The sequence below is a fragment of the Catharus ustulatus genome, chromosome 20 (genome assembly GCF_009819885.2).
Source record: "Catharus ustulatus isolate bCatUst1 chromosome 20, bCatUst1.pri.v2, whole genome shotgun sequence".
In the NCBI taxonomy this organism is placed as follows: Eukaryota; Metazoa; Chordata; class Aves; order Passeriformes; family Turdidae; genus Catharus; species Catharus ustulatus.
This window is the reverse complement of record NC_046240.1, coordinates 4,294,748-4,309,429: the sequence shown is the minus strand read 5'-3', so window position 1 is coordinate 4,309,429 and position 14,682 is coordinate 4,294,748. Positions and strand designations below refer to the sequence as shown.

General features: G+C 58.7%; 1 protein-coding gene across 1 annotated transcript; it reads left to right on the top strand.

Moving 5' to 3' along the window:
• Positions 1-12,637: 12,637 nt before the first annotated feature.
• LOC117005276 (GTP-binding protein Rhes-like) lies at positions 12,638-14,457 on the top strand. The gene has a single exon (XM_033076783.1). It carries the CDS (start codon positions 13,307-13,309, stop codon positions 13,931-13,933), a length of 627 nt encoding a protein of 208 aa, XP_032932674.1. The 5' UTR covers positions 12,638-13,306; the 3' UTR covers positions 13,934-14,457.
• Positions 14,458-14,682: the final 225 nt, after the last annotated feature.

The following is a 14,682-nucleotide window of genomic DNA, read 5'->3' as shown; positions in this document are numbered from 1 at the left end:
AGAGGGAAACTGAAAACACAAATTCTCCCCCACCAAAAAAAGGAGCCTCGGAGCTCTTTTTTGAAACCTTTGTTTGGCAAAACAAAATTTATCTCAAGCATTTTTGCCTTTGCATAGTTATTTATTGTATAATATTTCTTGTTGTAACATACTGCCTCTTCTTGGAGGTGCTGACACAGCAGCAATGGGGCAGGAGCACCCTCAGGAACAAAATGTGTGTGGCAGAGCAGGGAGGGCAGGACCTGCTCCTGTCCCCATGGCTGCACTGTCACTGCCAGGTCCCAGGGGCTTTTCCAGTGTGCAGGTCAGTGCATCCCTCCCTGGGGTTTCTGCTGTTCCCTCCAGCCTGGAGAGGCCACCCAGCTCCAGCTGCTCTGCCCCATCCCCCAGCACTGCAGAGCCCCTGTGCAGGGCAGGGCTGCTGTGAGTGCAGCTCCTAACGGGCTGTGCTTGCAGGGATTTCCATGAAATCCCTCTCCAGGCACTGAGGGATGTCCCAGGTCTCTCCAGAGACCTTTTCCCATCACAGTTTGTGCCATGGAGCCCTGCCAGGCTGGCCACACCCCAGCTGTGTGTGCAGCCCCTGCCTGGCCCCACAGCTCGCTGTCCCCACAGCTCGCTGTCCCCACACCTCGCTGTCCCCACAGCTCGCTGTCCCCACAGCTCGCTGTCCCAGGGTGAGGCTGCCAGGACAGGGTTCCCAGGCCAGGCTGGGCCATGTCACTCGGCCACTGCCATCAGCCCAAGGACATGTGCCCACCCAGAGCCCCCCCAGAGCTGGCACATCGGGGGTGGGGGGCCCTGCAGGACCCAGCACCCACTGACATGCAGAGCACACCCAAACAAAGCAGCCTGGAGATTTCTCTTGCTGGACACAAGTCACTCTGGGGGTGAAGGCTCCCAGGGCAGCTCTGACCCCACAGAGGAGCCAGCAGCAGATGGAGGCTGCCTCCACACGTTTTCCCTTAAAAATCCCAATTTCCTGAGCGAGGGAGGGGCCCATTCCTCCATCACCCATTCCAGCAGCCTTGCCTGCATCCCTCCCCAAGAGCAGGCAGGACACAGTGGCACGATGACACTGCTGGCCTGGGGCAGCCACGCACCCGGCTGTTGACTCATCCTGCAGAAGAACTGGAAAAGAGAGGAAGCAGGGAAGGATCATGTGAGCTGCCCTCGAGGAGGGCTGGCTCTGCTCAGCACTGCCAAGGATGTCACCCAGGGCAAGGTCACTGGGCCCCTCCAGTCCATCCAGGAACTCTCCCCTGCTCACCCCAACAGAGCTGCAGCTCCTGGGGCCCCACAGAACCATCAGCATCCGAGGGGTGCAGCTGCCTGAGCAGTTCTCTTTGAAGATATTTGATGCTGTGCTGTGCCTCAGAGAGGAGGGGGCTGCTCTCCACCTGCCTCTGCAGCTCTGCTGGGCCCTGGGTGTTGCTGAGAGGAGCTGCAAAGAGCTGAGGAGGAGGAGGGATGGAAAATCCCTGCACTGTGACAAGGAGACCTCTCCAGACCCCAGCAGCAGCTTTGCCCACCTGGAATGAGGCAGGGTTTGGTAAGCAGTGGCTGGAGCTGCTGCCCAGGACTCGGCAGGAGGCTGGAGCAGGAGCAGCCCAAGCCCCAGTGAGAGCAGCAGGCACCACCAGAGCCATCCCACCCTGGGCACTGGTGTGAGGGCAGGAGCACCAGACTGGCCCAGTCACCTCTCCTTCTCCTGCAGGACTTGGCTGTCACATCCCCAGGCCCTTCCCCTGGGGGACACAGAGCAGTGACACCAGTCTGTGCAAGCAGATGTCCCAAACCCCACAGAACCCTGTGCCATTCCCCCATGGGTGCCATTCCCCAGGGGTGCTGCTGGGGAGGGATCCCAGAGCATGAACATCAGCAGTGCTGGGGCTTTGCCTCCTCAAGCAGGAAGACAAATCTGTTCAGGCTCAAGGGCTGTGATGCTGTTCCAGGTTTGTTTTGCTTCACCTTCTGAGTTGCCCTGGCTGGGGGCAGAGAGGCTCCTGTGTGAGTGAGTTAGAGCTGTGGGTCTGGAATTGCCTCCCTGGGAATGGTGGGAGCAGGGCTCTGCCTGGGGGCAGCAATGGCCTGTGGGACTTGCACAGAGCCTGGCACAGGACCCGATGTGGAGCTGCTGGGTAACGAGGAGGGGATGGGTGTTAATTAGCGAGGGAGAGTGGGAATGAAGCAGGTCAGGGGAAAACAGCACCAGGTTCTTGGAAAGCTGCTGGAGTTGTGTCATGTTGGGGAGCTGGTGGTGCCTGCAGCCACCCCAGGGCTGTGCAGAGTGGTCAGGAGACACCATCACCCCCTCCTGCAGCCCTGCCCACCAGCAGCACCAACCCAGCCCCAGATGAACTGCACAGGTGAGAAACCAGTCCAACTGGGGATGAAGAGAAAGGCTGTGGGGACCTGGGCTGACATCTGGCACACACAGCCCAACCTCCCCCAGGAGGGCCAGGGGAGTGAGGGCATCCTGGGGTGTGCAGGGATGGAACAGGCAGAGCCTGGGGCTCTGAGCCAGGCCAGGGATGGCACAAACTGCAGCTCCTGCAGTGCCTGAGAGCCCCCACAGCAGCCCCGAGATGCTGCTGGGTCAGTGAGCCCTGGCAGAGGCTGAGGGAGAACTGCTGGCAAGGACTGCAGAGCCCACAGAGCAAGGGGAAAAGCTGCTGCCTTCATCCCACAGGTTCTGGTCTCCTGGTTCAGGGATGGAAAAGCCACACATGTCAGCTGTCTGTGGTCTGCAGCTCCATGAGAATTGATTCCAAAAGAAAGTGTTTTCAGCTTGGAGCTGAGGGCTGAAGGATGCTGGTGCTGAACCAGTGCCAGGCTGCAGCAGGGCTGATTGGGGTAAATGTAAGCCCTCGACAGTGTGAGTGCTTTTCCTGCTCTGCTTTAGAAGGAATTTTGCAAGGATTTAATGCTCTCTGAAGTGCAGGTTGCCAGGTCCCACCAGCCTTGGAGCAGCATTCCTCCCTGGACAGAGCACCCCTCCCTGCCCTGCACCCAGGGGGAGGACAGCAGCCTGGCTTCAGACACGAGCTTTGCAGTTTCTGTGTCTGCCCCACGTACAAAAATACATTTATAGAGGGAGAATGGAGGGAGTGGTCTTTCCCAAGGCAGGATGGAGCAGGCAGCAGTGAGAGGCAGCTGGAGCTCACTGCAGGACATCCCTGCAGCCCAACCCCAGCGCTGGCCCCGCGGCTTTGCCATCACGGATTTATTCTGCAGACCCTGTGCACAAACAGCCCCAGGTGTGTGCAAACCCCTCACCCACAGGTGAGCACAGCCCTGAACCCCAGAGCTCCTGCGGCAGGAGCAGATGCCAGCCCTGGTCTGAGCTCACCCCACACCCGTGCCCCTGCCCGACACACTCTGTGCCATCTGGAGCGCGACACGGCGGCAGCAAGCCGGATTTCTGAGCCAGAGGATTGCCAAACACATCTGGCTGTGTCAGGTCACCCCGCACCGCTGGCGCTGTCACACGGAGCCGGGACAAAGCCTCGCCTTTGTTTGTGCACTTCGGGCATCACGGCGTCCTGGGCACCGGGGGTGGCAGCTCGGGAGCATGAGCTCACCGTGGGCTCGGCTTGTCTTCGTGCCGAGCCCTTCCTGGAGATGTCAGCTGCCAGAACGTGTCATTTCTGCTTCACGGCGCCGCCTCAGCGCGATGTGACAGAGTGACAAACAGCAGCATCCTTGAAGGAGCGGCTCGGTCCGGATGGTCCTTCTGGAAAGCACCGGGAGCTGGGCTGGGCTGAGCTGGGCTGGGCTGGGCTGGGCTGGGCTGGGCTGGGCTGGGCTGGGCTGGGCTGGGCTGAGCCGGTCACGGGGGCTCTGCAGGGCCCGGGGCTGCCCCTGCAGGTGGTCCTGGTGCTGGGGACGGGCTCTGAGCTTCCCTGACACGGCCTCGGTCACTGGGACGTGCTCCCGAATCCAAAAGCAAGGTTGGGGCTGTCACAGCTCGGAGTCAGACCCGGCAAACGCGGCGGGATCCTGCCCTGCCACCCTCCCGGGATGCTCCCTGTCCCCTTCCAAACCCCGGGGTGCTCCCTGTCCCCCTCCACACCCCGGGATGCTCCTTATCCACCTCCACACCCGAGGATGCTCCCTGCTCATTTCCACATCCAGGGATGCTCCCTGTCCCCCTCCACATCTGGGATGCTCCCTGGGCTCCTCCACATCCCGGGGTGCTCCCTGCTCATTTCCACATCCCAGGATGCTCCCTGGGCTCCTCCCGGGATGCTCCAGTAGCTCACAGCACATCACCTTGTGAAACAGGATGCTACTGGAGGGAATTGGGTTGCTCGTCTCCGTGCAGGGCAGGCTGGAATGGCAGAGTCAGCTCTGGGAAATGAAACCCTGGGGTTCTGCCTGTTGTATCTGTATTTATTGTGCTCATGGAGTATTTTGTCCCCATCCATACCAAGAAAGTGCTTCACCAGTGTGAGCCTGCCCCAGAGCCCCCAGCACAGCCCCTGTTTCTGGAATCACAGACTGGTTCGGGTGGGAAGGAATCACAAAGCTCATCTAGATCCAGCCCTCTGCCAAGGGCAGGGACACCTTGCACAGACCAGGTTACTCAGAGGTTACTCCTGGAATTTGCCTCTCTGATCCCCCCCAAGCTGGAGCAGATTTCCCAGAGGTGCCAGTGCTGAGTGTGGACCAGGGGACCAGTTCAGAGCTGATCCAGCTGGTCACCCCGCTCCCCCATCAGGCCAAGGCACTGAGGGATGTTGGGGGGCAGGGGGGAACATTGAGGGGCACTGGGGTCCAGCTTGTGAGGATATCTCTCCACTGCAGCCCAGAGAACAATTGGCAGCTTCATATTTTTATTTTTGCCTTCAGAGAAGCTGCTCCAGGAGGGGGGCACACAGCAGTGCTTCACCCTCCTTGCCTCAGTTTACCTTGTGAAAACCAATCTCAGCTCTCTGCCCGTGCAGAGGTTTGCCCTTGCTCCTGCAGAGCTTTTCAGCAGCTCCCTGCCCATCTTGTAGCACTCAGCCAGAGGTTATGGAGCTGTGGATGCAAGGCTTTTCCCTTCCCACATCCCTGCTGTGAGAGCAGAAGGAACTTGGCCAGCAGCAGCACAAGGAGCCACATCCATCAGCACTGGGTAAACAGAGCTGATTGTTCCCAGTGCTGCAGGAAGGCACAGGAGGGGAGCAGGGGAACACCCACAGCTCACTGCACAAGGAAAATGCAGGCAGGGGGACTGGGAGGGCCTGGCTGGCCCCTCCTGGGAGGTGGGAAGAGGTATCCAGGTCCTGGAGCTGGAGCAGCATCCCCTCCCCTCGTGGTGCCACTTGGGGCCACGCTGGCCTTGACAGAAATGAGACCTGAATTTGAGCACAAAGCAGCTGCACAGGGTAACTCAGCCCAGCCAGCTTCCCTCTGTTTCACACACTGCTGGAGAAGGCTGATGCAAGTGCACATCCATCACTGTGCTCTTCACTTGGGAAGAAGTGTTCAGGCTTCCGTGCCCAGGCACTTGGGAACAGCCCTGATGCCAAGAGCCACCACAGCTCCATCCATTCCTCCAGCCCTGCAGGGAGGGGACACTGAGCCCCCATTCCCTGCAGTGTCCCCAGGCTGGCAGTGTCCCCCGCCCTCCAATCCCCTCCTGCAAACGTGACTTTGGATTCTTCATCTTTTAGTCCCAGAACATCCCCTGATCTAGTGGGTGGCCATGGCAGGAGTTTGGAACGGGGTGATCTGTGAGGTTCCTACCCACCCAGCCCATTCTGTGCCCCATGGTTCTGTGACTCCATGGTTCTGTGACTCTGTGGTCACTCCTGGCTCAGCTGGCAGCCTGTCCTGCTGGGGACAGTCCCCAGTGCTCTGCTCACAGAGGACACCCTTGCTCAGTTGCCAGTCCCAGGAGGGGACTGGAGCAGTTTTACAGGTGGCTGCAGTGTCCTGCAAACCTGAGACACAGCACAGCTCATCCTTCAGGGCAGGGAGAGCCCCACCACAGCAGAGTCCAGCCACAGGCAGCCAGGAACTCACCAACACCACCTGCATTCCTCCCGAGCAAAAACCTGGGGAGCCCAAAGGGTCCAGAGCTGTGCCAGGAGTCGGGAGCCAGCTCGGAGCTGGGCAAGCAGGGGCTGAGCTGGGCATGGGCAGGCCTGGCTGCTGCTGCTCCCTGACAGGAAATGTGTGACAAACATGAGATGTGCTGGCAGGAGGAGCCCGAGCCCCCGGCACAGGCTGCGGAGCTGGCGCTGCCCTGGCGGGGCTGTCAGCAGCTCTTAGGGTGACAGAGGGGCTGGCAGGAACTGGGTGTGGGCAGAGGTTTGCTCCTCTGAACCCAAAGGATGAGAGGTTTTGGGGCAGCCACACCAAAGACTCCCCTGCTGAAGGCTCAGGTGGAGCTGCCACCCTGGCTCACAGGACATGCAGCCCACACTGTGGGGCCTGGCACACTCGCAGGGAACATCAAACTTCCCTAAAATGAATGCAAAGCTCATTTTATTTTAACCTTGCTTTTGGCTAGATCCATCCTTTGCTCCTGGCCTGAAAAGGAAGGAACAGTTTGACCATAAATGCGTCTATGGCAATAAACAGCTCAGATCCAGGGCAACACTGAGGTCACTTCTGCCCCATCATGTGAAGTTTATTTGGTTATTTAAGGATAAGAAGTCACTGGGGAATGAGTTGGGAACTGTGGCATGAAAACCCAGTGAGTGGGGAAGGGCCCCATGGGCAGTGACAGGCAGCCCTGGGCAGGCAGAGCACTGGGGGATGTTTACAAAATGACATTTTCATACACTCTGGAAAGGAAAAAAAACCCAGCAATTTGTTTTCAGGGTGAGAGCATCATGTCTGCCTGGTTTGCATGGCATGGGGCAGTGCTCCCAGCAGGACACAGCCAGGGGAAGCTCAGCTGCCAGTGCTGATCCAGGCAGGGGCACAGCCTGGCTGCTGGGAGCTGAGCTGAGCTCTGTGCTGGGTGCAGTGTCCCTGACAGCCTCGGTGACAGCCTGGCAGAGAGGGCCTGACTCAGTCTGGGCTGCAGGAGCCCTTGGATGGGTGAAGAACTTCTTCTGTGCTCCTGTCCCCCAAATCTGGGGTGTTGGGCGTCTCCTGCCAGCATCAGAGCCCCTGTACCTTGTGTTAATGCTGGGGGTCTGCTGAGGATCCCCTCCTCTTCTGGCACTGCCATGAGGAGCACATACCCAAATCCAAGCACATACCCAAATCCAAGCACATACCCACTCCTGGCCCCCCAAATCCCTCCAGCCATCCCTCAAGTGTGCCAGGCCTTCTCTGAGCTTTGGAGCAGCTCCCCTCTCTTCACGTTTCAGTTTCTTGGATCCCATGGTGTATGTCAGGGATGTTCTTACCTAATCTGCCATTTTTATCTCCTGGGTATCCCTTGCCTTTTGGACTTGTGTCAGACATCCAGAGATGCACAAGTGCATCCTGCAACCCTGCCCTGATGAATGCTATTACATTTTATAACATTTCTTTTCATGCCTCTTTCACATTCAGCCCCTCCATCCATCAGCATTTCTGATCCCCTGTCTGCTCCTGGCTCCCCTCCCTCCCCTTTCCCCACTCACACCCCAAAGCCAGGACAGATTTGGGGTTTTCATGCCTACAGTAGCATCAGCCCAGAGCCTCCTGTCCCTGCACTGATTTAATCTCAGTGGCCAAGGGTGAAGGGAAGGTGCAGCACTGCCTTGGGGCTGCAGCCCCACGAGGAGGAGGAGGCTCAACCCCATGAGGAGGAATCTCAGGGCTCAATCCCACATGGAGAAGGCTCAGGGCTCAATCCCACATGGAGGAGTCTCAGGGCTCAATCACACAAGGAGGAGGCTCAGTCTGGCTCAGAGCAGCGTGCAGAAAATCATCTAAAACTGGCTGCCCATGTACCTGGTAACACCCCATCAGTCTTTGCTGCCTTTACTGGCCCCCCAAGCAGACCAGCACTCATATTTAGCCTCATCTTTTTCTGGAGAGGTTAAGACACCTGCCAGGTCTGGGTTTCTCTCCTCGATGCTGCTGCAGTGAGCAAAGCTGGGCAGAGCAGGGCACTGGGAGCAGTACAGCCTGCTGCAGGATGGGGTGGTGTGGGCTCTGCTCCCCCTTGGCACCTCAGCACCACACATTTCATCTCCTGATGACCCCAGAGCTCTGCTGTGTCACCCCATGTCACCCAAGGAGGAGCCCTGCTGGTGGCCCGAAGAGAGGCGAGCTCTCAGCTCCAGCCAATAATCCAGCCAGAGCAAGATAAGAGATGTTATAGAAACTCCTCTGAGCCCGAGAACAGCTACACTAAATCCCTTTAGTCCCTGGTGAGAGATTTGTTTACGGGGGACTGGATTTTGTTACCCGAGGTGGCTCAGAACAGGCTGTCCTGCCCTCCCGGGGGGGACAGGGGCTGGGGCAGGAAACCTGGGTCAGGGAAGGGTTCCAAAGCCCAGGTGGCCTCTTTGGCACGGAAGAGGTCATCTGGGGGAGGGATGAGGGGGAGATCACCCATGCCAGGGCCAGCTCCCTGTGCCCCTGTGCTGAAAGTGGGTGTCACAGCCGTGACCCCGGGGCTGAGGTTCCGTGCTGGTGGCAGCACAGGTGACCCCACAGGTGACCCCACAGGTGACCCCACAGGTGACACGGGTTTCCATGAGCCTGGCTGCGAGCTGCACCAGCAGGATGTGCCACGAGGACTCAGTTCCCCTGAAGTGATGAGCGATGCCAGCAGGGATCTCCTCCCGTGGCACTGCAGGACCCCACACCCAGCCCCAGTGCCACCCAAAAACCTCAAAGCTCTGCTCTCACAAGCTCAGACCCAGGAGTTTGTTGAGCCTCTGCAGGGCCAGCACCCCCGGGTGCCCCAGGCAGGGCTGGAACTGATCCGTGGGGCCAGGCTGTTCCAGACAGGAGCAGCACGTATGGCTGATCCATCTATGCATCCGGGAGGGGGGTGGGAGACACTGGGGTCGGATTTCTCCTCTCACCTGTCGCTAAATCAAAGGCCATCGGGATTTAATCTCCGGGAGAGGCAGGTTTAACCCTCTCGGGTGCAGCTTGTCCTCATGCTGGGGAGGACCTGCTGTGCTGACCCTGGCTGTGTCACACAGCCCAGGCTGGCTCTCTGCTCTGTTCTCCTCCCTCTCCTGTTTTCCCCTGGTCTCCTGTGCAGGGCTCATTCCAGGTGGGAGAAGAGATGATCCAGCCCTCGATGGTGCTTGCTGAGGGGTGGTGAGGGGCAGCAGCTGGGGGCACACAGGCAGGGCACATGGGGCTCCTCACCACTGCCCGCTTCCATCTCAGCTGGGACACCAGGAAACCCAGCTGGAAACGCAGCCACCCTCACATCCACCGTGGATTTATCCATGGACAGGGGCAGAGGCAGGAGCGGTGGGATGGGACCCACCCGGGCTGTGCCCACTGCCCGAGCCCTGCTGTGGGTGCCCATGGCAGGGTCAGCCTGGCTCAGGCTCCTGGGAAGGTTCCCCGGTCTGCAGAGTGATCAGCACCACATCCACAGCCATGCTCCACTGCCCAGGGCTCCTGCCAGCCCCTGTGTGACCAGCAGGGCTGATCTGGGCCACCGTGTCCGGGACTGGAGCAGTGCCCAGCAGCAGCAGCTCTGAGAGCATCAGTGACAGCAGGAGCTGCCCAGAGCACAGGCAGGCTCAGCACGGGCTGCTCCCGAAGGTGTTCATTGTCTGGGAACAGCAGAGCTGGGGAGCACTCGGCCAGGGGGAAGGGGTGCTGTGCTCTTCTGGCTTTGCCCACACTCAATCACTTTCAGGCACCAGACATAAGCTGAAAAGCAAAACAAAAATGGATGTTTGTAAAAAATGTCACAAACCTTGTCAGGACATCAGGATTTTTTGGGGGAGTTTCACTCACGCCCCTCAGCAGTGCAGCTCTGTGGGCTGGTTCAGGGACAGAAGAGGCACCACATTGTTCCACATTCACATACCCTGTGAGGGGGGCAGACCCCAGGGTTTCTCCTGTCCTGAGTGCTGTTGGCTTTTCCCAGGAGCAGGGGCTCTGCCCTTGTCCCCGTGCTCTCCCCCAGCAGCACACGGAGTTAAGCAGCAGCCCACACACCATTTCCCATTGTTCTGACCCAAACTGCTCTCTCCCGACAGCCAAAGGCTGCCCAGCCCACGGGGCTGTGCTCAGGCAGGGACCATCCAGCATCCCAGGCTTGGCTGATGGCTCTGCCCGAGCCCTGGGACCCTGGGGACCCTCCCTCTCCTCCCAGGGGTACCCCACTGAGGGCTGGCTTTGGCGTAAGGATCATCACAAACATCTCCACTCCCCTTGCTCCAGACCTGCCTGTGAGTGTTGGGGCTGTGACTCCAGCTGCCCCAAACTCACCCCACATCTCCCTCCTGCTCCATCCCAACACGGCTGCCATCCCTTCACCCTTCCAGCCCTGCCCTCCCCGTGCCCTGCTCAGGGCTCCTTTCCCTCCCTGCTCCCTTGCAGGCAGGTTGCTGCCTCCCTCATTCCTCATTCCTCTGTCCCTGGGGCGTCACGGTCCCCTCTCCCGTGGGGACAGCCCAGGGCACGCTCTGGCTCAGGTTTTGTCCCTGCCATGCTCCAGTTCCCGTGGGTGCAGCTTGTGCCCTGGCTGCAGGATCCCAACTCCACCTGGATTACAAAATCCCCCAGGGGATGGATCCTGGTCACTCCTGTGATCCCAGCCCATCCCAGGGGCATTCAGGGCTTCTCTGTGGGGCTCACCCAGCACTGTCCCCACCTCCAGTGCCCATAAAGGCCCCGTGAGTCTCTCCCTGGGGGAAACACAGACTGAAATAATTACTGCGTTTTTCGGATAATACCTGACCCAAGCTGGCCAGCCTTGAAAAATTCAGAATTCAGGGACATCACCCTGAGCACAAAGGGCTGCAGTGGAAAACAAGTCACTGTGTTCATCCTTCCCTGTCTCTTCCCTTCCCTGCTGTCAGGGGCCATAAGCTCATAGGGAACGAGCTATCCATGCAAAAGGCCTTTGGAAATATTCATTGCTCATCTCCTAACAAGATTACCCTGAAATCCTGCATTGCTCTGAGGGAGATTTAAAACCTCTCAGGCTCTCGGTAACCATAGCAGCACAGATGTGAGAACTGAGGGGAGACAAGTGATGTGAAAAATCACTGGGGATGCAGAGCCTGGCTCTGTGTGACTGTGGGTGTGACTGTGCCCACAGTGCCACAGCTCTTTGTCTCAGAGCCCAGGCTGGCCCCTCACCCTGCCCACAGCTGGCAGGACACCTCCACCTCTGCAGAAGTGACCCAGACCGAGGACAGGGGCTCTGACACGACCCAGTCCTGGCTCCCACAGCACCAGGGTCCCCTCACCAAGCCCAGCTTTGGAAACCCTCCATGGATGGCACTGCTGATGTCCATGATGTCCATGCTGGCTCCTTCCCTGGGTGCCAGCAATGAAGGGGATGGTTCAGAGCCAGGATGGGGTGCTTGGAGCCTGGGGTTCCATTCCCTCCTGCCACGGGTTCCCCTTCACCCTGGGCATCATTTCTGCACCTGTGAGAGAGAACAGATGGGTTCTCTCACCCATTTCTTGCTGGGTGTTGTGAGATTGAACAGATCCATGTTTTGAGGCCCTTTGGAATGAAATGCTGGGAAAATGAGCAGCAGCAAGGAGACCACAGACCCCCAGCACACCCCAAGGGCCTGCAGAGTTCTGCTGTAGCAGCTGGGAGGGACTGTGGGAGACCCTTTCCATCTCTCTTGAAAACCAAACATGTGGAGGCAGTAACCAAATTATTTCCTATTAAAAAAATAGGGGTTTGGCTTTAAACAGCTTCCAAAGGCTGGCTTGAGATTACTTGTCCTGCTCTGCTGCCTTCAGTTCCTCATTGCCACTGGTGCCAATGCCACACCAGGCACCAAACCCCCATCACTGCTTCCTTCATCACCCTCTGCTCATCCACCCCTTCTCCTGGTTTTTAGCCTGCCATCAAATCTTCTGCATCCCCAGCTCCTTCCAGCTCCCACAGCTCAGTGTTAACATTTGGGATCTCCTCTTGGCTCAGGAAGTGTCCCCAGAAAGAGTTTCATGTTGGTGAGGGAAGGTGATGCCGGGGGCACTGGACACCAATCCCATTGTAAGTCCTCTGGGGACCCAACTTTTTCCTTCTCCCAGGGCAGGCTGACACCAGGACAGGGCTCTGCCCATCCTGGTATCATCTCTTGGCTCTCCTGATAATAAGACTAGCTGGAAAAGCTCCTAACATGGATAAAATGTAAGAATAACTGGAGAATGGAAAGGCAGGAATAATTCCAGTGAAAAGGATTTTGCAATCAACAGAACAAAATCACCCAGAACTAAATGCTGGAACTGGTACTTGGCAATGGAATGAAAACCTGCATTAAAGCTTCACACACCCACAAATTTAGGGTAGAAACTTATTTGAACTTCTGTGGAAGTTCCCTTTGTGTTTGCTCTTTGCATAAATCAGCTTGTGAGACAGCTCTGGCACGGGATGGAGGGTGAGTGCTGAGCAAACACACCTGGATGGGGCAGCCTGCACCTCCAGAGCAGCCCCACTCCTGGGCCAGGGCTGTTCCTCCCCGTGGCTCCCAGCGTCTGCTCCCGGAGAGCGCCGTGCATCGTCTGCATGGAGGTTTTATTTCCCCCTCTGGTTAAATATTTCACAAAAACCACCGAGTAACTGACAGCTGAATGAGGAGGTTATGACAGACAGGAGAGCTTATTTTCCCCCTCCAGCCAAATATTTCATCGCTTCACTGGAGACTTGGGCACGTTCGCAGCGACCGCGTCTGCAAACGAGTCCCCAGCCCTGGGTGCGCGCAGGAAATGCCGTGGGTGCCCCTGGCCAGCAGAAATGCCACGGGTGGGGATGGCCACCGAGTGTCCCCACTGCCAGCGAGCCCACAGCTCGCTGCTCCCGCTGCTCTGCGCGAGCTGGCGGTGCCGGCCCCGCGCTGCCGGCAGCAATGCAGCGCTGCTGCTGCTCCAGCACTGAACTGTGCGGATTGGCCCGGAGCACCCCGCTCTCCTCCTCCCTGCCCCCCTCCTCCAGCACCCACCACCCACGCAGATTGGACAGCTTGGTGCCACATGGCTCAGCGGAACCAGGATAAAAAAATGAGCTGGACTTGGGGCTTGTAGAGTCGGCGGCAAAGCAGGAGGGAGAAGTTTGCGGAGCGGTGCCACCAACATTCCACGGCTGCGCTGAGTCAGTGCAGGGAGGACAGACAGACGGACACACCGGGGCTGCAGCCACCCAGGGACACCTGTGGGGCGAGCACCAGCAGCACAGCATCCTGTCCCCTCCGTGCCAGCCATGTCCCTGGTGGTGAAGGAGAAGAACCACGTCCGCTTGGTTTTCCTGGGAGCCGCCGGCGTGGGCAAGACATCGCTGATCCGCCGCTTCCTGCTGGACACCTTCGAGCCCAAGCACCGGCGCACGGTGGAGGAGCTGCACAGCAGGGAGTACGAGGTGTGTGGGGCCACGGTCAAGGTGGAGATCCTGGACACCAGCGGCAGCTACTCCTTCCCGGCCATGAGGAAGCTCTCCATCCAGAACAGCGACGCCTTCGCCCTGGTCTACGCCGTGGATGACGCCGAGTCCTTCGAGAGCGTCAAGAGCCTGCGGGAGGAGATCGTGGAGGTGAAGGAGGACAAGTTCCCTCCCATCGTGGTGGTGGGCAACAAGGCGGAGAGCGGCGGCGAGCGGCAGGTGCCGGTGGAGGACGCGCTGTCGCTGGTGGAGCTGGACTGGAACAGCCGCTTCGTGGAGACGTCGGCCAGGGACAACGAGAACGTGCTGGAGGTGTTCAGGGAGCTGCTGCAGCAGGCAAACCTGCCCAGCAGGCTCAGCCCCGCGCTCTGCAAGAGGAGGGAGACGCTGCCCAAGGAGCAGGCGCTCCGGCCGCCCATGAACAAGACCAACAGCTGCTCCGTGTGCTGAGGGAAGGCGCTGGCTGGAAACTCAGGTGGGCTGGGTGGGGAGAGGCACTGCCTCGGCCAAAACCTCCCCTGCTGCCTCCCACTCCTTCCCTCCTCTTCCCCACCCAGCCCAGAGGAGGCAGAGATGACAAGAAGGGATGCTGGGTGCTGGTTGGGTGTGGGGAGAGAAGGAATTCCCAAAAAAGCAGGATGCTCACCTGGGGAGCAGCTGTGGGTCAGCCAGGGCGCTGTGGAGAGCTGGAGGCACGGGCAGGGGGGACAAGGCCAGGGCTCTGGCAGATGTGGGCACCTGCAGCTGCATCAGCCCTGCCAGTGCTGCTGTCCCAGGGCATCAGTCCCGGTGTCACCTCGTCCCAACGTCCTGGTGTGGCTCTGGCACCCACAGCACCTCCAGCGTCCGAGCAGTCCTGAGTTGTACCTGCTGTAGAGCATGTGATAGGGTGTGCATCAGTTTGGTTTTCTCTATTCTCTTTCTGTTTGGTTTTTTTTTAAGCATTCCCAATAAATAAATTGTTGCAAAGTGGAGCTGGAAAATGTCTCAGTTTCTTTCTCCTGTATTTCAGGTGCTGCAGTGCCTGCTATCACTGTTTTATGCTTTTATCACTGCATTTTGCCTTCCCTCCTCTGTGCTCCAGCCTCATGTGGAGTGTCCTGGCACTGGAGGAGCCTCCCCAGCTCTCCAGCCTCCCCTGGCAGTGTCAGGACATGCACAGTTATGATTTTTCTAATAATTTGCCCACACTGAAGTTT